This window comes from Xiphophorus hellerii, chromosome 20 (genome assembly GCF_003331165.1).
Source record: "Xiphophorus hellerii strain 12219 chromosome 20, Xiphophorus_hellerii-4.1, whole genome shotgun sequence".
NCBI classification, from domain to species: Eukaryota; Metazoa; Chordata; class Actinopteri; order Cyprinodontiformes; family Poeciliidae; genus Xiphophorus; species Xiphophorus hellerii.
In genome coordinates, this window is record NC_045691.1 from 16,786,428 (window position 1) to 16,810,698 (window position 24,271).

A 24,271-nucleotide genomic window follows, 5' to 3' on the forward strand; every position below is an offset into this window, starting at 1 on the left:
CCACTGAGAAAATGTGACCCTTTAACATAAAACATGAAGGATAGTTTTCTTAGACATTTCTGTATGGGTAGAACCTTCTGCTTATATACAGCCGATTGTATATATTAGCAGTCTCCAGTTATCATCTAGATTGCTTGACCTCAGTGTCCTCAGATCAAAGGCATAAATGTAAAGTCATTAAGCTGTAATTGGGGTGCCTGCATTCATCCATTTCTTGAAAGCCGTGACAAGAGCCTGTGCCTCTGAAGATTAACCACTTATTAACATCGGCAGTGACCTCCGAGAAGAACTTCATGACTCATGGGTAAGTGATGGGAAGTACAGGAACTTGAGGCTGAATAGTTATCCTGCAAATTAGATATTTGTCATTGTTACAGTCAAAGTACTAACATGGATAACTATAATTGGGGATCAAAATGAATTGGATTCATTGGATGACGAGCACCAGCTTGTACCATTATTTTATGATGTAACTACAAGCTTTTGTGCTCCTTAAAATCTAAGGGATAAACTAATAAATCACACAAGTGATTAAGAATCCACTTAAAAAGGCTTAAGCATGCCACAGTAAGCAGATCCATAACCCAATCAGCCCTGAATCCTGCAGGCTGTGGAGTGGATGATGGAGCTAATGTGGCTGAAGGAGAGCTGCCAGCTCAGGTTTTCCAGTCTCACCTGTCACTCATCCATGTGTTTACTGACAACCATCACAAACAACCAGGGCAAGAAAAATAACTGCAGGACATGGATAGGTAAAGTGAGTAAAGATTTTGTTGGGAGAGAAAATAACGAGCACACATGCTGAGTGATGTGATGGCAGTGAGTAAGGCTGAATTGAAAAATGGTGTTTAATGGTAATTTGTTTCACCGAGTCTCTCCTCTTTTATATATTTCTGTAAACAAGCCAGCTATTTTTCACAACTTAAAACTTCCCTAATAGCTTAACTTTATATATATATATATATATATATGATGAAATCTTTAAATACTTTAGATCCTTTTAAAAACTCTCATTGCCAATTTTAATAGCGCAGACAGCAAATACACCACAATATGAAGGAAAGTAACTCAACTTGGTTATGTTTAGGAGAGTAAAACAACACTTGTTAGGTTATTCTTGTGTTTATCTGTAAGAGCAGAATTACCTAAGTCAATGCAATGTTTGTCTTACTTTCTTTGGAAACTTGTTCACACATCTGGTTGAAATTTCTGTCAGAATATCAATACAAAATTCCAATGTGTTTGCTAAAAAAATATTTTTTTCTTGTTTTCCGAAAATGTTAAAATATGACTTAAGCAATTATGCTATTAGGCTGACGATATATAAAACTTAACCTAACTCTGTATTAATTGAAAGCCAAGAGTAACAAAGGCCAGAGAGTTTCTTTGTCAAACTGTGAATACGTTTGTTCATACCGTACTCCTTTCACACCTTCACTGCTTGTGTCCATGACACAAGAGTTTGACAGAGAAAAGCAGAGAGCTGGTGTTTGTTCAGAAATGCTGATGTCTGTCCTTTAGGTCCTGTCAGCTGTACTTACAGTCAGTGTTTATAAAACGGCACAGAGTACCTATAATTTCATTTTGCCTGAAGGAAGGAGGAAGATCGCAGCCAGCGCTGCAGCCAGGAGGGTTGTTCTGCTTTGAAAATGCGTACCGGGCTGTCTCTTCACACATTTATAGAGGACACTCTCACCTCTCATGATGGCAGTTATGATGTCATGAGATCAGACAGATTTATGTTACAACAGAAAAGTGCTCAGGGGATTTGCAGACAGTTATTGTATCCTCAGGGCAGCCTGAATACTACAGGAATATGCCGGAGCTTTAGCAGATAGAATGTCACGACAGTTGTTTCATTTTAAAACGCATAGCCTTGTTCTCACATTTCAAGGCTTAGATACTTGGTTGATAATATTTTTCATAGCATCTTTTGCCATGACTGTCAAAAGAGAAAATTAGTCTACAATGTCAAAGTCATGAAATGTTGGAAAATCTGTAAATATTCTTCAGTTTCTAGGCTTTCTGGGTTGCATCACACCTTCATTCAGTGGCTCTCAAAACTTTGCCACCCCTGAGAAAAATCCTTGTTTGTGGGATACAGAAGTGTGAGACCACAATAAATCATTTCTGAGCTTTTTCCAACTTCATTGTACTAAAATCCTACTCAACTGAACTGAAAACCAAACTAATCTGTTACATGAAGAAGAAGAAATATTAAAAAATATTTTTTTAATTCTCATGAAACATTGGAAAGAAAGATATTTTATACATTATCATGATACATTTTACTACTTTGCCTCTTCAGTCTTTAGATTTGTCTAAATTTGTGCTCATACATTTCATTGCTCAACCAGGACTGAGCACTGACTGACTGAGTACCCACTGAGTAGTACACTGGTAGTGTACTACTGTGATTTATCCTCAAAATGAAACAATTCAAATAATACTAATTCAAAATGAATTATAGGCTATGGTGCATCTGAATAAAAAAGTTTAATGTCCTATATCCTCTTCAGGCTGTGCTGTACTGTTTTCTTTTCTCAGGCAAAGGGAGTGACAAAACCTAAAGGTCCCTTAACTTTGTTTTAAATACCTTTGCATGCTCCCCAACATCTCATATCATCGTTCGCTATTTCTGAAACCAAAACTCTCGGTTTCAGTGACGGTATCTGACGGTAGGTTTTTTTTTTCATTTGTTAGAAAAAAGAACACAGTATCCTCAAAGAACATTGAAATGCAGTTGCACTCATTGTTAAAAAACACAATGACAAATATGTACTCATTTACTTGTTTTACAGTGGTTTGCAAACGTATTCATAGCCCTTGAACCTTCACATATTTTATGCTACAACCACAAAATGACATTTTTTTTCTTTTTTTCCGTTAGGATTTCTTGTGATAGACTACACAAAGTAGTAGCATAAGTGTGAAATGGATCGGAAAACAATCCCATAATTCTGACATTTCAGGAGAACTGGCTTTATGAAATCTACCATTGAAATAAAGTCACTAGAAGCTTCAGTTGCACTTTTCCAAACCATTAGAGTAAGCAGAATGAAAAGTAACACTGTGTACATCCCTACTGTACAACATGGTAGTGGCAGCATCATTCTTTGTGGATCCTTTTATTCAACAGGAACAGAATCGGACGGGAAAATGGAGCTAGTTCAATGCAGGGTAATCCTGGTAGAAAACACTGTGTAAGGCTGCAAGAAACTTGAAAATGGGATGGACGTCCTGTGATATACTGACCAAACTACAACAGAACAATTCAGTTCAAAAATATATGGTTCCCAAAGGGGAAATACATTACAGTTCATTCAAATCAAAACATAAACTCACATAGGAATCTTGGACAAATACGGAAACATTTTCACAAATGTTTTCCATCAGCTCTGATTCAGTTTGAGAGTTTTTGCAAAGTACTGGCAACATTTTCCATATGTAGGCATCAATGTCATAAGAGTTACAGCTGTAATTGCAGATAAATGAGTTTCCACAAACCATAGAGTCAGAGGGCTTGTAAATAAATACACACCACACTTTTCAGAGTTTTGTCAGTAAAAAAACATCCATCCTTTTTCTTTCAGTTCAGTTATCCTCTAGATTGAGATCATATATTACATAAAAACAGATAAAAATTGGGACTAAAGTTCAAGGGGTATTAACACTCCTGCGGAGCATTGTAATTAAATAAAACAGGTTTTAAAGCCGAATAATTCGGGTCACCTGTATGAGTTGATCCTAGACTAAACATCTGTGAAAGATGAGCATCCTAACTCTGAATATTATCATCGGCAGCACCTACGTGAAGCCGAGTTGCAGGCCGCTCTCCCGTGCTCTTTCTCTCTCCTCCCCCTGCATGTGATCCGCCCATCCCTTCCTGCCAGCTGCCACTTGCCGTATCGCAGTGATGCTGCTCGCGGCCGTGTGGAGGTGGAGAGAGAGGCTGCCCGCTGCCCAATGACAGCGCAGGATGCTGAGAGAGGCTGTTCGGCTTGAATGGAGGCGACAAGATGCCGTCCAGAGCGACCAAGGAGACCAATTGACAACTGAAAAGGTATGCCCGTATCTGTTGATATTTTACCACTAAAAACTAGTATGTACTATTTTAATGTTAGAAACAATGACGCCTGAAATACGTAACGTGTTCGCTCGCGTTTTTTGTGCGCGTTTATATGAGCGACACACCGGGCTAAAAAAAAAAAAAAAAAGAAAAAAAAAAGAGAAAAGGCTGTGTCCATTTAACCAAATCGTTCCTACTCGCTTAATTAAACGAGACAATATAAGCCAGCCGGTTCCTGGAGATTAATATTACGTTATAGTCGCGAAAAGGCGATGAGAGAGCGCCGTTGTTCCTAAAAATAAAGATTTCCCCCACAGACAGGTTAGAGTGTTATATTTCAGGCGAGCATGTAGGCCCGGTGTGCTGTCAATTGCTCGGTCGTGCCCTGCTAGTCTCCATCAATTCCACCTTCAGATCAAAGCTGGCGACATATTTTAATTTATAGGAGCTATTTCTGAGCAGCAAAGTCTGCTAACGCTGGCATTTGGTGACGTGAGTGCACGGGCCAATTTGGAGGCATTAACATCTCATCCAGTCCACCAAGCGTTTGAGTCTGGAGGAGGCATGGAGGCGTCAGGCTCTGTAGTAGAATGCCTGATGAGGAGGCTGGATGTGTTGCAGCTGCTCTTTCATTGAAATATCAACATGATTCCCCTACATGTTATATATTCCCCAATGCCATATAACTCCACACATGGCGTTATTTGTATGATGGCTTTTTAAATGTCATGACTGCCTCATTGAACAACCGGCTTCTTTCTCCAAAGGCAGTGCCTGTGGAAAAATCTTTGTTTCAGGACATCTGTATCCTCTCTGCTGTTTCTGCACCACCGCACAGCCAGATTCATTTCCACGTTGCCTTCACTCTGGCATTTGCTGATCACATGTACATGTATGTACTGCAGATCTCCCACCTCCAATACAGAAAGTGGGGAGCAAAAAAAAAAAAAAAAAGAACATTGTGATCCAGGTCAAAAAACTAGTCACGCTCAAAACTGTGCTTTCAAAGATTCATAAAACTGAAGAAATGAGTCAACAAATGGGTGATATGGCCCATTACTCTGGGCGGCAGAGTCTTGTGGGTGCAGCATGCAAGGTTACAAGACAATATAGCTCATTGCCCTGGTTGCCGCAGTCTTGTGTGTACTTCATAGCAATTTACAGGACAATTTAAATCACTATGCAGGGCAGCACTGTCTTGTGGGTGTGTTAGAAAGTTTTAAAGTCAATGTGGCCCTTAACCCAGGGTAGCACTTTTGGGCATCCCATACAAGTTTGACAGAGGCCTTGTTTCAGAATTGGCTGTGTTTTTAATATGTTCAATTGGAATAGCTGATATATTTTCACATTTTCAGAGCCGTGTTAATAGAGTCATCGAATATTTGTTGTCTTATCAGCAAGTGGACGCCTAAACCAAATCATTCAATCCCCAACTTATTTCACTGGTGTTTTGACAAGCATTTGTACATTTGGTAACTAGCCATTTTATAGCTCTGCATTTTATATTATTATATTGATAAAAGTGATAAATTTCATTAGACAAATATTTGACAAATAGGTTTACAGCAAATTCAGCCACAATGTCTAGTTACTGCTTGCAAAGATAATTACATTTCCTTGTGCAGTTCTATTGCTTGGAATAAAGTAGAAAAACAACAGAATGAAATGCTGAGAAGTCAAAGTAAAACACAATATTGCTACCTATTTCAAATCAAAGCTGTAAATTAGAGAATTAAAACATTATTTTACAATAGATACCCGCTCCTCTGCTCTGTTAGCAGTAATAACCACATTGGCTGATTATTTATATAAAAATCCCCTTACTCTTAAGTGGGAAATTGATAGGAGTGTGTAACACTGTGAACCATTGAAAAAACCCTCAATATTCTAATCGCTAAAGTTGAAAAGGGATCATAAAAGGAAGTCTATCTTCATCCTGGCTTTGTAAAGTGAGGCTTTGGGCGCTATAGAGGTTATCATCATGAAGTTGTTTTATGAAAAGAACCAAAAGTAAACCACTTGTGGACTACAGCACTCTCCACATCAATTGAAGTGACAATATGTAAAAAGCCTTGAAATAGTTTAGTCTATTGCAGAAACAGATTCTCATTCATTTTATGAAAAAAACCCCCAAAAATAACAAAAATAAATAAATCATAAGCTTTAATTTGAATTCATTCATTCAGTGGGGAAGAAATCCTGCATAAGAAATAATATTTTCTCACAAAAGCATCACCCATAGCAATTCCTATTAAACAAATGTAACTGAAGCATTTTTTTAAATATATATTTTTTTTAGGTAGATCAGGGGCATCAAACTCACTTTCATTTTGGGCCATATCAAAAATTGGAATGTTCTTAAAGGGCTGGTTGTGCCAGAATATATTGATAAAACCAATGAAACTGTGAAAATATCAATAAATAGCTGTTCCTCTGGAATTTTGTGATCATTTTAGGGGTTTTTTTTACAATCAAAATGACAGATTTGTGGTGAACATTTAGAAATGTTTGTAAGGAATTTTTACAATATTTGTGGTAATGTATGATATTAAATGATACTCTTTATCACCTGCCATATCAGTTACGGATTCAATGTTTTTGGCCAATTTTAAGAAAGTTTGCAGTAAAATCGAAATTTGTTGATTTTGTGTGAATTTTGCAGATTTGTGAAAAACTGGAAGGACTTATTGATGTAATTTAGAGTCTAAAGGGCCACATAAAAAGCTGCGGTGGGCCACATTTGGCCCCCGGGCCTTGAGTTTGACGCCTGTGAGGTAGATCATAATTTTGTGTGCATTTTCATAAGTAATAGTAGGGGGAAATGAGCAGATTTAACATGGAGGCACATTTCTGTTCCACACTCCTTCATGGGGAATACAAAAAACCATTGCATTTAAAGTTAGGCAGATTTTGTTAGTCTCATAAATCAAAAGGTATCAGAAATTTAGTTGAAAGGAAGTTTATCTGGTTGTAAAGCACAGTGAGGAGGATGATAAATAAAATTTAAAAAAGGAAAGAGGAACAAATAATTAATTAATTAAAATCTAATCTTAGTTCAAGCAGCTGTTATAAACATAACTTAATCATAACATTAAATTAAAAAAAAGTAGAGTAAATGAAAGGATTTTAAATCAACACAAAGTCAGAGTACATGTGCAATTAAACTTCTGACACAATTCAACTGAAATAAGGTTGAATTAGGACTAAATATTTAATTTGTTAAAGTCAGTTATAGGCCAGGCCCTGAAGATAAGCCTTTTGTTTACTTTACAAAACCCACGATTTTCATACTGCAACATTTTTCTAGATTTCTTGTGGAAATCGACAATAAACCCTTTAAATTAATTTACTTTAAGGAATTTTCAAATTAGTGTCAGTAAATGTGGAGGTTGCTGCATGTTTCAGGCAAACTGACAGGCAGTGTAAAATTAATATCAATAGGAGAAAGACATGCAGTGGAGTATAAGTGAAAGTGTCGTCATCACATCCCAGATTATTAGCTCAGGAGTCCTGCTCTGCTCACATAATTTCCCCATATAGTTACAGTTTTCCTGAAAATCCTGTTCCACTTATGTAACTAATAGCCAAGACAGCATTAAAAATGTTGGATATATTGCGCAGTCTGGAATTGACATAGTTTGTGATAAGGAAAGGAACGGTTGAAAGGCAAAAAGAAAAAGAAAAAAAAAACAACAATGGCAGAGTGACTCCCTTAATCAACTGCCCCATCAGTGGTGAGGTACACAAAAGCTGACAAACACTGACTCAAAGATGCGTCACAGGAGATGCAGCCCAACACATGAACTGATTTATCTACACTACCGGTGGATCAAAGAAGCAAACACGTGTTCATCGTCCTCAGAAGTGTGCAGCAAGCTGGCTGGAACTTATGCTGGATGCCGTTTTGTCTGAACCCCTGCTATATCCTGCTTTTCCCACTGATATATTTACCCACCAGACCTCACTGATCTGATCTGGCTGCATTTTTGAACTCTGGTCTACTGTTTCTGATATATATTTTAAGGAGAACAAAAAGAAATGTTCTGCAAATTCTTTGTAAATTCTAGTAATTATGAATCTAACAGGAAGGGAATATTATTCCCTTGCATCAAAGCAAATGTTGCCAGCCTTTATATGATTAAAAAAATAAATAAATAAACACATTGGAGAATATTTTTGAGGTATTTATAGTATTAAAATACTAATAGTTCTTAATTTTGATGCATTTAGTGGAGGAATGATCAGATTTTTCACAAACCGATCACAGATGAGTACAGATCAAGGTAAATGCCAGTCTGTGGGCCTTTTCTGATGCATCTCTGATGCAAATTTTCTGAACATAAAAATCAGAACATTTTCTCATTGCAAATTAAAATTTGTTGTTCAACTGACTTATATTTAGCATTTCTATGTCTACGCTCGCATAACTTTATCTTACAGATGGGAATGACTTTCTGAATTTCATGTAAAGCGCCTGTCATGGGAAATTTTAGTGACTTTTGTATATCGGAGGAACCTGTTGACACATGGATTCCTCTTTTTATGAATAATCTCTTCATCTGTCCTTTAAATTAAAGATATACAGGAATTACTTAAAAAGCAGAAAAAAACAAACCTTCCCCTTGTCACTATTGCTGTATTCAGCCACAGTTTCTTTGATTGATATTTTGAAGATTTCTTCCACCTTCATGTGATGACGACAGGTGATTTGTCTGCGCTAGCCCAGACAGAAACACCATGGCAACCGAATCTGAGAACTGTCACCAGGAGGAGAGAAAGATGAAAAAGTCTACACGTGTATGATTAACCACCTTTTTCAACCGCTTAGACATATAGGTATCTTTCATTCTTAGACAGCTGGGGAAATTAAAAACCCTGGTTAGTGTCTTTGTCTTGACATTTGTGTTTAATGGCATTCAGTTTATACCCTAAAAATATCGACCACACTAAAATAATGATGCCTTCATATTAAATAAATCGCAGCCCGTGATGAATCTAGAAATGTATTAAAGCCAAAGGACAACATTAAATAGCCCAGCTATTATTACATGATTAAAAATTAAGTCTCCTGTATCATATTATTTTTCTTGTTACCCAGGAGGAAGAGCTTTATTTTAAAACTTGTACATTTTTGCCATATTATTAATCTTTTGAACATAACAAGATGAATAGGCCTTTATCATTAAAGGAATGTATGCGTGACATATGTGGTGGTTTCTGATATTTTTCTTTCTAGTATAAGTCTCAGATAAAAGACATGTTGGGTCCAGTTCTTACAGTCATACTGTGACGAGCTGCACTCTGTCAGTAAATATTTATCAGTTAGCTTATGAGGCAAGACAGTGCTGCAGAAATGTTGCTTTATTTCTTGTCCAGTATGTCTTTATTTGTCAGAATTATTGGTCTTTCTTCCCTACTTTTCTTTCTTGTATTTCTATGTGCAGACACACACAGAGCACCAGCACCTCTGGGGACTATTTAAAGGCTTAAAATAAATGTGTTTATTACAGTGGCATAATCTCATACTGAAACTTCAGTTTGAACACATTCTGTCAGTGGGGGAAATACACTATTTTATTTTTACTATTCATTTTAGACTTCATCATCCTTGCTTCCATGCTGACTGTGCATGATAGCAATAAGATTTAATCACACTGTTAAAGTTTTATATTATTCCCTGGATTATACATGCAATAAATTTTTAGACAAGAATTTGTTTCTTTGTAGCCATTTCCTTAAAGATCAACAACAATCTGCCTTTCTTTAATTGCATGTTCGATTATCTTTGCAATTTTGAGGGTTGGCTAATAGAAACTGTGTCATATTTATAACCAGCGGAAAAATTAAGTTATGAGTGACTTATTAAAAAGTTTCCACTCATCTCCCAGTTTTTTAGATTGCTACTGCAACAAAAGCTGATTTGTTTTAAAGCTTTCTCCACGTCTTTACCGGGGGTGCCAATAAATTTGCTTGATCATTTATATGATAGCTAATTAACAAAGTGCCTTAAGAAACAACACTTCTCAGGAGATGATGATGAGCTTGATATCACACACTAAACTGCTAATTGGATCTGTAATGTACGGCATGTTGTACTAAATCTGTGCTTGAAAACAAAGATAATTAATAATCAGATGGATTCTAAGTGATTAAAAATGTACTGATGTTTTGTAGAACATGTTCCTCAACATCTAAAATGCTCTCTATGGTTATCTTTGTTTACTCTGATGAAATGATGCCTATCATGATTCAGGTCAGAGAAATGTGAGACTGTAAGGTTATATTTTAATCAGTAACTGAGATCTACTATAGATAAATGTTAGCCTGTGAGACATCTGGGATGATGTTGTGAAATTCCTGCAGGCCATTTGAAAATAGAGCCTCGTAAATTGGGACAGCTTGTCGCCTACAGCTGACTAATACAAATCTTAGAGCTAATATAAAATTTCCTTTTCCGTCTAGAGCTTAGATTTTTGACTGGAATATACTGTTTTTTTTGTTTTTTTTTCTGAAATGCTATATGTCTGACAAATGCTTCTCCCCTGTTTCCTCAGATCTGACATTGATGTGACCTAACCCACCCATTCAGACATGAAATAAGTCATCCATGTTTGGTTGAAAAAAGTCAGAGCAGTCTCATTTGAGCACGCCCCTGTTAAAGGACCCTCTGGTGGCTACTCCTCTGAATCACAGGGACATGTACGGCAGTGCCAGAGCTGTAGGTCATGTAGAGAGCAGCCCTGTACGGTCCCCGCGCCTTCCAAGGTCCCCCAGACTGGGCCATCGAAGGGCACACAGTGGGAGCGGGGGTAGTGCAGGGGGCAAGACCCTCTCCATGGAGAACATCCAATCACTCAACGCTGCCTATGCTACTTCAGGGGCCCATGTACCTGAGTGACCACGAGGGCGTGGGCTCCACTGCCACCTACCCAAAGGGAACCATGACTCTGGGTCGCGCCACCAGCCGGGCCATGTACGGGGGTCGCGTCACAGCCATGGGCAGCAGCCCCAATATTGCTTCAGTGGGGCTGCCTCATGCTGACCTTCTGTCTTACAGTGACCTGGGCTCCCTCTCCATGCTGCACGCCCACCACCACCAGGGGGTGCCCTCGGCTCTGCTCAGGCAGGCCGTGCGGGGCAGTGGTGGCGAGCTGCTGGAGATGCAGGCCCAGCTCAGGGAGATGCAGAGGGAGAATGAGATTCTGCGGCGAGAGCTTGACCTGAAGGAGAGTAAGTTGGGATCTTCCACCAACAGCATCAAGAGCTTCTGGAGCCCAGAGCTGAAGAAGGAGAGGATCATGAGGAAAGAGGAGGCGGCTCGAACGTCCATTCTGAAAGAGCAGATGAGAGTCACTCATGAGGAGAATCAGGTGAGACCACTCCTCTCTGAGCTGTCATAATCCACTTATTGCTGCAGTGAATTTCACTCGCTGCCTATTTGTCTGCCCATTTTGCTCTGCTTTGATCTCTGCTTTCGCCATGCTGTCTTTTGCAAATAATCACAGCCATCCTCTCTTATATATACTGTAGAAAATTAAAGCAGTCAATTCTGTTTTTTACAGATTTGTAAAACCTTTCTGGAAAGATGTTCTTTTATTGACATAAATATCTCTTCATCCAGTGAAAAATCTATAAGACTTCAGCCACAGAAAATGCAGGCACTTCAACTAAAAAAGAGTAGAGCAGAAATCTGAACAGTTCAGTTATTTGTGGCTCAGTGAAAAGTATGATGACACTGCCGACAGGTGTATTGAATGCAGTCTGGTCCCGATATCGCTTAATTTTGGTTTATTTTCACAGGTTCAGCAGATTGGCCCCAGGGGAAGAGATGTCAAAAGGTTTTTTTCTGCTTACCTCAGTGTGGGGGTGTAGTCATGGCCCAGTTAAATCACTTACTGACAGGAGCAGGCACAGGGCCCAGAGACAAATGTCAAGGACACTTAAACACTCCCCGTCTGTCTTCCTTTGCCTTCTCTTCATATGCTCTGACCTGCATCATCTCACAGTGTTTACTTTGGTTCATATAGTTGTTTCTACAAAAGATTTATCATCTTTCTGTCTATTTTAAGTGATTGTCTTTACATAAAAAATAGCTGGATCACTTTCATTAATGTCAGACCTCACCTGCAGGATTATTAATAGTTGGCTAGCAGTTGGCGCGAGCGAATTGCATAGCCACTGGCTTAGTGGGTTCTGTCAGCTGCAAGTGGAAATGTATGACACTCTGATATTGTGTAAATTGTGAATACAGATTGAGATTTTCAGTATAAATGCATTTTCAGAAAGAAAAGGTTGAGTTCATGATGCAGCATTCTGAGCAATGCTTTGAGCAGTTTAGAGGCTGAGTTTGGCTCGCTCTTTGTGCAGGGCTTTGTTTCTGCTCCAGCTCTGTTTTCGTACACTGAAGAGACACAATTAGTCATTACTCTACCCTGAAAGGTCCCTGTGTAATACCATCAGTGGGTTTTTCCACACAGGACTTGTTGATCTTCTTATAAAAGATGGGGTTTTGTCTCTGCACATTGCTAAAGTATTCATACCCTTTGAAAATTTCAATATTTCATTAACCTAATAGTATTTTTTGTACTTTTTGTGCATTTTGAGGATATTTTATGTGATGCAACAACACAAAGCTATGGATAATTGTGAAGTGAAAGAAAAATAATTCAACGTCTTATATAGATGAATATACAAAATGTGTGATGTGCATTTTTAATCAATATAATCTCAGTATCAATCCACCCATATCTATATATAAAAATGCAGTAAAATTGTTGAATTATAAAAGCATGGAGATTTTTTTTCTTTATATAATTTTTCCTCCTCATTCCAAATTTGTGCTGCTTTGTGTTAGTCTTGAAAAAGTGTTTAAAAGGTATGAATACTTTTGCCAGGCACTTTAGACCAACTACCAGTCAATTATGCAAGACCAGAAGTATTTTACATCATTATGATTTGCAAAAATCTGAGTCTGTGTTAAAGCTGAATCAGCTGTGTCACCGACAGAACCAAAGCAACTCAGCTTTTCACATTTCTTTATAAAGAATTGTTAAATCCTCATTGTGATATTTTTTGTTGGAACTCATAGAGTTTAGGAGCTGAATGTGTCCTGCAGATTACGAAAGCTGTTCACTGACGGGTTTCCATGGCATCATCCTTGAATCAAAGAGAGGACTCAGTGTTGCTCTCCCCTTATGTCAAGTGATATTTATATTCCTCCTGATAGGATTCATTAATGTAGTGTGGCAGCTAATAAAAGGCAGATGTGCCTTGTTTCTATAATTGGTATATTCTAACTTGATTTCTGGGCTCCGAAGCATGCTTACATAAGTGTATATTTACAGTGGGATGGTTTGGTCACACCTACTGGGCTTACTGAGAGGCTGACTGAGGAGCAAATTGCCTCATTAATAATGGAGAAATTTCAAGCCAGTCATTGCATCTGTCTTCTAGAACCACTTTTTACAATTGCATCAGGTGCCTTAGGCCCCAGTTAGTTTCAGCAAATACCATGCATCATTTATCATGAGATAATCAGAATCAGGGTGTATGGGCTTCTGTTTGCAAAATCTCCTGAAATAACATTCACTTTCTGAAGCATGGACGTTTTTTTCTGTTTAAATACCACCCACAGCCTGCAGAGCCTCAATCAGAAACAGTGAAGATAATGACTAGCAGTGATGATTAGCGTGAGACCGTTTTGTGTGGTAGATTTTTATTGTGAAGAGCAACTGGTTTTGTTTTCATTGAATTGAGCAGAATTTTTGTTGTCATGCCGAAGCTGCATGAGAGCTGCTGGAGGCGAGTGTGTGAGCTAGAGCATACCACATCTGACTGAGTCATGACCACTGCTGCTCAGCTGCCCTAGTCAGCCCTGATCAACGGTTCTCACAAAAATAGATCCCGCTTTGCGCCTTCTGCACATGCATGCAAGACTTAAAGTAAATCATTCTGTATCCACCCAAATTCTAGATTTATAGACATAACGTAACATCATCAACACGAATAAGCATTTACGCTTGTGTCCATTTGAGTGTTATATAATACATGGTGTGTGACGAGTGAAAATTTAATTAGAGGTAATTTCCCTGGTGTAGCCCTGTAATCAAACAGAGCAGTGCACCGCTCATGTGTGAGAGGTGAACTCACAATTATTTGTTTACATGCATGTTTTACAATTCAGCTGTGCCAACCAGGTACTGCATATCAGTGCAGGAAGTTGACTTAACTTAACTTCTAAGCTACAGCAGTCACATGATGACGCTTTGTCACGTAACAACCCTAAGCTTTTGGTATCTCTTACAGCCCTTTAGAACAAAAATAGTTCACAATTGTAATGTAACAGTTGAAACCTTCATGTACTTTATTGAGATTGTATGCAATAGATAAAAACTAAATTGTGAATAATGGTGAAGTGGAAGAAAAACAATATATGGTGTCTTGCTACTAATAACCTGAAAAGAGTCTTGCATTTGTTTTCATTCATTTCTTACTGTTTTATCCCCAAATAATATCATTTGCATCTAGTGAACATGCAAGAAAAAACAAACAAACAAAAAATGAATATGGCACAGATATAATTCTTCCAAAACATGGCAGTTTATAATTCCTGACAAGTAGGCAAGAGGGTCATTAATCAGACAAACAGTAAGAGGCCCATGGTAATCCAGGACAAACTGCAGAGATTAAGGTTGTGAATCTGTTGACAGGACAACTGTTAGTCAAGCACTTCAAATATCTGGCTGCCAAGAGTACCAAAATTGTTGAGTTGATGATCTCGCCCCAAAAAAGCCCATATGCAGGTTGCCACAATCAAAGACGGGGACCCATCTACACGTGTTGGGGAAACAACAGAGATGGTTAAGATCATGCAAAGGAAACCTGGCCACTAGAAAAAACCTGAAGTCATAGTTTATCTGTACCCACAACTTAAGGAAAGAAAAATAGCACTATTGATATGTTTTGTGCCACCAGCACTCACAGTGGTTACCTGTGGTCATGCAGAACCTAGTTTCATCAGCCAGTGTCTACATGTTGCCACTTGAGCTGCCGCCTATAATGGGACTGTGGACCCAGAGTTTTGGAGATGCCACTAGTCGAGACACTGTATGGGAGGACACAGGGAGTTGTATCAGGATCAATACTTGTGTAGAATCACAGAGTTCTTTATTGATTGTTTCACATTATGACAGTCGTCTCTTGGTGTGGTCTTTCATGACAAGCAGAACCCTAGCAAAGTGTGTGGGTGGTATCGAATACAAACTGGTTCCAGTATGGCTCTTATGATTGCCAAGCGGTTGCATGAACCATCTGGCCTCATGCTAACCTACAAAGCAACCCCTATCAAGTGCTGCTAAAGCTGCGTAATTATACAATAAACAGCTTCCTCAAGTTCAAGCATTTTAATAAGATTTGTTTAAGACAAAAAATATAAAAGACGTCTTTAAAGATGGTTTATTTCTGTGCACAGTGTGGCATTTTTTTTAACGTCTCAGACTGTCAGATTTCTGCAGGCACCCCTCTTGTAACTTTGTGCTAACTGGGGGGAGGTGATGAAATGCAGCATTTGCTTGTGTGGTGTGGGTGTAATTGTGTATTGTCAGCTATCACGACACACTACACAGAGATTAGGAACGGTGTGAACAGTAGGCTGCTGCAGCTCAAGAGCTTTGGAGTTGCTCATTTACTCTGACAAAAACACTACCTTCCATGTATATAGAGCATTACATGCAGAGCAGCTGGTTCCTGTGTCACCAGGTGGTTCATTCTGGAGCAGGGGTCATCTTCTAATTGCTTAAGGGGCCAAAATAATATTTTAAGGCACACAGTGCAGGAGCCAGCCTTTTATTAGGCATGTTTGTATCAATGGCCTGTTTGTGTGAAGCATTTAAATTATGGCTGAAGTAAGTAGATGGGATGTTCTGTGACATCTAACAGTTTATATTTGTTAAAGAAAATTACACTTTTTCTTTAATTTCAGTGAATATCTTTTATCTGTGAATAAAAGCAGAAATGGCTAAAATTATGATGAATGCAAAATAAGATAAGAAAAGAATTAAAAAAAAAAAAAACCTGATAAGAGATTTTGAAATTAGGCAGCATTAATGCCATGAAATGCTGCTCACCGTACAGTGCAATCCAAAAGTTAATTCCTCTCAAGCTTTTGTCACATTTTTTCACATTATATTCCAGTTTTCCACAAACTGGAATATAATTTACTGAATTGAGTAAGTTATTGTGGTAAACCAACAAGAAAGAAGCACATCATTATTAATTAGAAAGATAGTAAGACATGGTTTATTTTCTTTTACAACTACGAATACAAAGATTGTGCTGCATATTTATTTTCAGCCTCCCTGAATCAATACTTTGTAGAAAGATGTCTCATTGCATTACATCTGCAAGTCTTTGAGGATATCTTTACCAGCTTTTTAGTTGCTAAACAGTTCAAACTTAGAATGGAGAGTGCCTGTGAGCATCAATTATCAAGTCTTGTCACATATTCTAATTTCATTTAGGTACGGACTTTGACTAGATCATTCTAATGGATTATTTTTGATGCTTTGATCTAAAATAATCCACTGTCTCTCTGGCTGTACAGTGGACCTCTGGCATTTGGTGCTTCAGTATTCGCACCTTTATCTATTTTCACAGTTGTTTTTTTTTATTTACTTTCTTTTAGCCCCATCCATCTTGTCATAAACTCTGTAAAGGCACCTATTAATTAAAGCACCCCACAGTATTATGCAACCACCACCATGTTACACTGTAAAGATGGTATGAGAAACACCAAAGCAACCAAAACTGGTGTCAAATGCTGCCCTGGTGCTCAATTTATAATTTAAATATTTCAGTGCCCATTCATTCTTTTTGTTTTTAACTTAGTTGTTTTTTCCCTCTTCAATCTTCAGTGGCAATTGACTTGGTGGAACTCAGAAGCTCAACACTGGCAAAGGTAAAACTGCCCCCTACAAGTCAGACAGAGTAACCCCTCTGCTAAATTACCACAACGCTTTGTTAAGGCATTTATATGGCAGAAGCCAGAACCTGAGTCAGTGTGTGATGTTGTCCTCAAAAGGATTCCCTGTTTCTGCACCACAAGATTTATGACAGCCAGTTACCCCCGGCTGGCCCAGGTGTCAGTACGATAAGGAGGCACAGCAGCTCAGCGTCTCTGTTTAGTGCTGGGAAACTCTCTGGGATCTCACCGTCAAGGTGTTCACTAACAGAAAGAAAAACCCTCGTGACCACAGCACCAGTATAACCTGAGTCTTGACAAGTTCACCCAAACAGCTACACCTCAGCTGTGGCTGACGTGGAGAAACCGGACAGGAAGGCTGTATAGTGATTTTAAGTCACAGTTCAATTATGCAGATGCAGTCACTGGATTATTTTCTGCATTTTGGTTTCCAAGGCAGGACGTTTATTGATTAGTGAGGAGGAACGATCAGAAATGAGAAGGATAGTTCTGAAAAAAGATGAAAACATTTGGGGTTTCTTCTCAGTGTGGGCACGCTTTTACTCCAAATCTAACTACAGTAGCATCATTTGTTTGCCGTAAAAAAAACTTATATTCTTGTATTTTTATGCACCTGCAAAATATTTTCTGTAAATTTTGGAATTATGTTTATATATATATATATATATATATATATATATATATATATATATATATATATATATATATATATATATATATATATAATATTTTTTTTTTACTTTAAGGTTTTTGTCCAGGAATCCTTCCTTTCCACTCTCATGTATTACTCTAAGATGAGAGTAAGAGCAGAATATGCTCAATGTTAAAATTATACTTTAGCATCTTCATACTGCATTATTTCTGTTGCTCTACCAAAGGCCAATGACTCAGAGAGAGGGTGTTTGACTGAAACAACCTGTCATGGCAGCAGTCAGCAGAAAATTCAGGAGCTTTTACTGGAAATGCAAACACTGTCCCCTGGTGGTTAAACAAACACTTGGGAAATGTAAAATGATAATCTTGTGTCTTTAGGTCAGAATTTTACTAGTCTTTATTTTTCTCCTGCTAATTTTCCTGTTGGTTGTATACTTATAGGACCCTGTAGGACTTATAGGACCCTTTTGCATACTGTAAATCTGTAGAGCAAATGTGAATAGACCATGTTAATTTTCTATTAATGTATTTGCTAGATTTTAGAATCGTACAGCAAAAAAAAAGAAGTTCTCAGTTGTTCCTTTTACTTTTAACTTGACTATTAATGCTTCTCATTACAAATTTTATCATTAGTAAATATATTTTAACAGTTTATTGGAAAAAATTCTAAACCCACTTCAACCCATTTTTAAAATGTCTTTCCAGAAAGGTAATCCAGTCTAAGTAAAATTTAGTTTGTAAATGAAAAATCTATTTTCTGGCAGATATTTTTACTTGTTATAAAGAAAAAATGTCTATGTTCAGCTCTATTAAAACTATGCACATCCTTTAATCTGGCTTTCTTGAAACTAATTGGGCTAATAGTTTAAAAAAGCATAATATTCTGTCCTTTTTCTTATAACAAGATAAAAAGTTTGCTATCAAAAAGTTTTGTTGTAAATTTGCTTTACTGACTGCAAGAGTGATAAACCAGCAGCTCTCATTTAAGACTTTTCTGCTTTATGTTGATCATCCGTTTCTATTGCATCAAGCTCTGACGCTCTGTTTTCACCACACATCTGTTTTTCTGTTCATTCTGTTCATGCTCTGCAGCTGCTGGATGCCAGGAGAACCAAGGTTTGTCCCTATGTTTGCACCGTGTCGTGTGCACAACATAGAGTCACCTTTCGTGTGCCGTGTATTTTTTTCCAGATACCCGATAATCCCTTTTTCTCCTAACCCTTTAACCTCCGTGAAGAACTGAATGATATCCCCTCATTCCCTCAATTTTGCTGTCCTTCTTGCCCCTTGAATCCTGATGTTTCAACACAAAGACCTGGAAAACAGAAAGTCATGTTACTGCCCCATGCCACTAAGAATTCAAACCATGCATTTGTAAGGTGAATGATTTCAGGAGAAAAAGCTGTTTCTGTTCTCTAAGGACCTAACTGGACCATTTTCAATAAATGGATGGATCTTTGTTTCTCTACTTCTTTGTTGGAGGAAAGTTATACTTCTAGCAAAACTAAACCTTTTGTCAGAAACATGGTACAAATATCCTTACAGACAATATTATACACATGGGTGAAAAATGTCATGAAAATGGTAACAACATAAAGTGTCAAAGTTACAATATCAATCCTACAACATTAGTTTGGTAGAGTACAAAATCCACATAAGGAAATAAATGTTGTAACAAAGTCACTGGTGACGTTTTCCACCCATGAAAATAGGGCTGGACGACATGGCTGAAAATTGAATGCTTATTCATTCGATATTGATAATTATCAATTAGTTTTTTGTTTTAGATATCTGAAGTATTACCAAGCTGGTGGTGTGACCTTTCCTCTTTTATCCACAATATCCCCTCGATTTGTTGTCCTCATTTGATCCTTTCACTCCACACCGTTGTTTATTTTTAAGCACGTATGAGGCTTGGTGGCAAAACCTTAAACTGCTGCTAAGTTACTCAACAGGTAGTTGCTAGGTAACCAAAGAGTGAGTGAGTTGCTAGGTAACCGAATAGTGAGTGAATTAGTTGATGCCACCAGCCTTGGTTAGCAGACCGTGAGAGGTTGAGCGACTAAACCCTTCCTCTACCTACATCCCCCAGAATGCCGTGCGGTTCTGGATTGGAGTTCATAGAAATTATTGAATATTCTATCCGACATATTATCTATTGATATGAATCATGTGTCTACCACAATGTATATTGTTATTGGTTTATTGTCCAGCCCTATTTCCAAATAGAAAAAACAAAAGAACATCTTCTGAATAAAGAACGTGTTTTGATTTTTCAGACAATGGCTACAGGACAACATAAAATATATTCTTCAAATCTCACTCTTAGGGGAACTGGTGCTGAGTTTAATCTAGTTAATATATTAACCATTAATTACACCGTGTTCCAAATTATTATGCAAATTGGATTTGAGTCATAAAGGTAACATTTTTTGTTGTGCTATTAAATTTATAGATGGTATTGTGTGTCAGGGCTCTTTGAATCACTATAATTAATTTCAGAGAGCTGGGTTGATTAGTTTGTCTAATGAGCTCAATTAAAGGAAATCTACTTAAGAAGGATGTTCCACATTATTAAGCAGGCCACAGGTTTCAAGCAGTATGGGAAAGAGAAAGGATCTCTGCTGACGAAAATCATCAGATAGTGTAGTGCTTTATGACAAGGTATGAAAACATTAGATATTTAACAAAAACTGAAGCGTTATTGTACTGAAGAGATTTGTGGCTGATTCAGAACAAAGATGGGTTTGTACAGATAAAGGCATAATGAATAAGGTTTCTGTTAGACAAATTCATCGGATTAAGAGAGCAGCTGTTAAAATGCCCTTACAAAGCAGCAAACAGTTATTTGAAGCTGCTGATGCCTCTGGAACCTCAAGCTGGAGGCTCATCCAGAGGTTTGCTGTGCATGAACTATTCGGCCACCCATAACCAGAGCTCACAAGCAGAAACGGTCCAGTGGGCCCAGCCGTACATGAAGATTAATTCAGACTTGCTCACTGATGACTGCTGTGCAGCCCTGGATGGTCCAGATGGACGCAGTAGTGGATTGGTGGTGGATGGCCACTACGTCCCAACACGGCTGTGACGTCAGCAAAGAGGTGGTGGAGTCATTTTTTGGGCCGAAATCATGGGACGAAAGCTAGTCGGCCCCTTCAGAGTCCCTGAAGGTGTGAAAATGACATCAGCAAAGTATATGGACTTTCTGACTGATCACTCTCTTTCATGATTCAAAAAGAAGAGCCGTACCTTCAGTAGCAAAATCATCTCATGCTGCAAGGAATACCACTGTGTCATTGGCTGCTATGGGCATGAAAGGGGAGAAACTCATGGTGTGGTCACCATCCTCCTCTGACCTCAACCCCATTGAGAACCTTTGGCATTTCCTCAAGCAGAAGATCTGAGGGTGGAATGCAGTTCATATCAAACCAGCAGCTCTGGGAAGATATTCTGACATCTTGCAAATAAATTCAAGCAGAAACTTTCCACAAACTCACAAGTTCAATGGATGCAATAATTGTGCAGGTGATATCAAAGAAGGGATCCTATGTTAACATGTAACTCGGTCTGTTAAGATGTTTTTGATTGAAATAGCTTTTGATTTTAGTACATGTGACCACTTAATGCTGCACATTCACAGAATGACCGTTTGCAGTTCTTTATAATCCATAAAATGTTTAGAAAATCTGCTGTGCATAATAATTTGGAACAGTGCATTTTGAGTTTTTTTATTTTTGAAAAAAATACTGTTCTCATGGGGAGCATTGTTCAGTAAAATTAGATTTATACTGTAATAGTTCATGATTTGAAAATTATACTGATCATCATCTGCATTGACCATTTAAGAAAATCTGGAAAAAATATCACTTGCATAATAATTTGGAACACGGTGTAAGCCAGTGGCTATTTGATCACTTAAGTTGAATTACAAAATAATCTCTTATGTACATACAGGTTTATAAAAGTAAATCTTTCAGGGATGGCAGTGGTGGCGCAGTGGTAAATTGTGTATAGAGGAGCCTCAGTGTTGCACAAAACCACTCTGGATTTTCACTCCTGCCAGTTTAAAACAAGATACTGAGGCTACAATTCCCAGTTCCTATTTTCTATGGCTACTTCTAGCTGGACATTGCACCATGAAATGAAAATGACAGTAAGGTCACTCTACGTCAACGACCTCCACAATCACCAGATCTCTATTCAAGAGAGAACCACAGGGATGTGATGAATATGAGATTCACAACATGAATATGCAGCTGACAAATCTGCAACAACTGCATGTCAACATGACGTCAATGTGAGCCAAACTTCTTGAAGAAAGTTTCTGACAACTTGCCTCAAAGAAATAAGCCACATCTAAAGGCACACATGATTCCAATACTAGCAAGGTGTATTTAATAATTAGCAGTGAGTATATATCATGCCCTCATTTTACCAGTTATTGGTTCAATTAAATTCAACAAATATATTTTTTCTATTGATTGTGATCTTACTGTTTATTAAAAGACTATCTTAATCACTTTAGAAAAGTTCTTGCATTGCAATTATTGTATTAACTGATCATTGTTGATCAAAGTTTTTATCAAAAGAAAACTAACCTCTTTCCCTGAATGTTATTTTACATGTTTTACTAGTTGGTTGATTGTTCCTGAAGCTCCTGCTATCAGATGCACCAATACTGTTTTTCTTTGTGTCATTTAAATACAAACAACTAAAATCATGACTGAAACTTAATGGATAAATTTTAGTCCTGCCTCTGCTCTTATTATATTCATTCCTTTCTTTATTTTTGTGATCTTTAGTCCTGAAGAGATATTTTCACTAAAATTAACATCCAAGACATTTTCAAGACGTTGTAACTTATGGGAAGTTTATATTTAGTTTTTAGTCCTTTCCATATCCAGACTAGACAGACATGTCTAGCAGAATGTTTTGAACTGAGAACTGAGACCTGCTTTTAGAGGTTAGAATCACATCATTTCTGTCCCTTAGTATCTAATGGTAAAGCAAGAAATTCTCCCCCTTCCTGGCATTCAAAGAATGTTAATTGTTGTGTCAAACAGTGCTAATTCTCTAGAATTAGTTTTTAAAGACTGCTGTAATGTAAGTGCTGGTGTGTCATAGGTTAGACCTTCCCAGTATTATACATTTCGTCACTGATGTTAGTTTTGATTAAAACAAATGAAATTGGATTCTGTTTTATTCCTAAACAACTCGGGTCTTTGTGTGTGTGTACACGTCCATGTCTGTCCACGTCTCCTGCAGCATCTCCAAATGACCATCCAGGCTCTGCAGGATGAGCTACGCACACAGCGAGACCTCAACCACCTGCTTCAGCAGGAGAGCGGAAACCGATCTGGCTCGGAGCATTTCACCACCATCGAGCTGACAGAGGAGAACTTCCGCCGGCTGCAAGCCGAGCACTGACAGGCAGGCCAAGGAGCTCTTCCTGCTTAGAAAAACCCTGGAGGAGATGGAGCTAAGAATAGAGACCCAGAAACAAACACTCGGTGCCAGGGACGAGTCCATTAAGAAGCTGCTGGAGATGCTGCAGAGTAAAGGGCTGCCTCCTGGGCCGGGCAGGGTGACCGAAGAGGAAGAGCAGGAAAGAGCCAGGCGCATTGCTGAGGCCGAGGCCCAACTCGGACACCTGGAAGTAATTCTGGATCAGAAGGAGAAGGAAAACATCCATCTGCGAGAGGTAGAATGTAACAAACAGTATTTGACATTTAGTATGTGTCTTTGTCACTAGATGGCAGTGCTCAGCATCATAAATTCAGTGCACTCCTGTCTGCTCCTTGTGATACATTGATTATGTAATATGTACAAAAACTGTGGAGCACTTTTGTAAATGTGTCACCGTGAACAGAACAGACACATATGGTTTGCATTGTATTTTTATTTATCCTTTGCTCTTGTGTAGAAAAAGTTAGAAATTATTTTTGTTTTCCAAAGGAACTACACAGAAGAAATCAGCTTCATCAGGATCCAAGCAAAACCAAGGCCTTGCAGACCATCATAGAGATGAAAGTAAGAACTTGACTACACACAGTAGCTCCGCATTTGTGTGAAAGCAAATGTTGTGTGTTCATATGCTCCCATTCTCAAGCCTTTCATTGCGTTTCCCATAGAGGCTGATGTGTGTTCTGCTGAATCTATTGTTGTCACTGCAATTTGCTGCAGCTGAGTCAATCACCAGCCTGGCATGACATCTCTCTCTCTCTCTCATTCTCACACATGGAACGGTGCTGTATCAGCTTTCAGGGCTTTTGTGCTAACTTGAACGAGAGTCAACATTTCATCCTGTTTGGTTTGTTGAAGAGGTTTGCGTCAAACTGAAACAAGAAAAGGTTTGTGACAGCCAATGTGATTCTTTTACAGTCAACTCCTCACATCGCTGACTGCAAACACTGAGCAGACTTTGATTCTGCAAGAGCTCTGGAGGTTTATATAAAATTTTCCATCAAGATTTTTTTGGAGGATGCATAGAGGTTCTTTAGTGCGTTTTCTGATCATGCATATCTGAAATTAAAGCTCAGGAATGAACAGTTTGGAAGTAATGTTGCTCT

At 38.2% G+C, this 24,271-nt stretch overlaps 1 protein-coding gene across 1 annotated transcript in view; it reads left to right on the forward strand.

Annotated features, from left to right (window-relative positions):
• Positions 1–3,908: 3,908 nt before the first annotated feature.
• The window catches only part of erc2 (ELKS/RAB6-interacting/CAST family member 2), a 51,256-nt gene continuing 30,893 nt past the window's right edge, over positions 3,909–24,271 (forward strand). The window contains 6 exon segments of the mRNA XM_032548944.1: positions 3,909–4,063; positions 10,624–10,946; positions 10,948–11,439; positions 22,968–23,126; positions 23,128–23,403; positions 23,658–23,732. Of these exon segments, the coding sequence (XP_032404835.1) occupies positions 10,767–10,946; positions 10,948–11,439; positions 22,968–23,126; positions 23,128–23,403; positions 23,658–23,732 (1,182 nt within the window). The 5' untranslated portion in view covers positions 3,909–4,063; positions 10,624–10,766.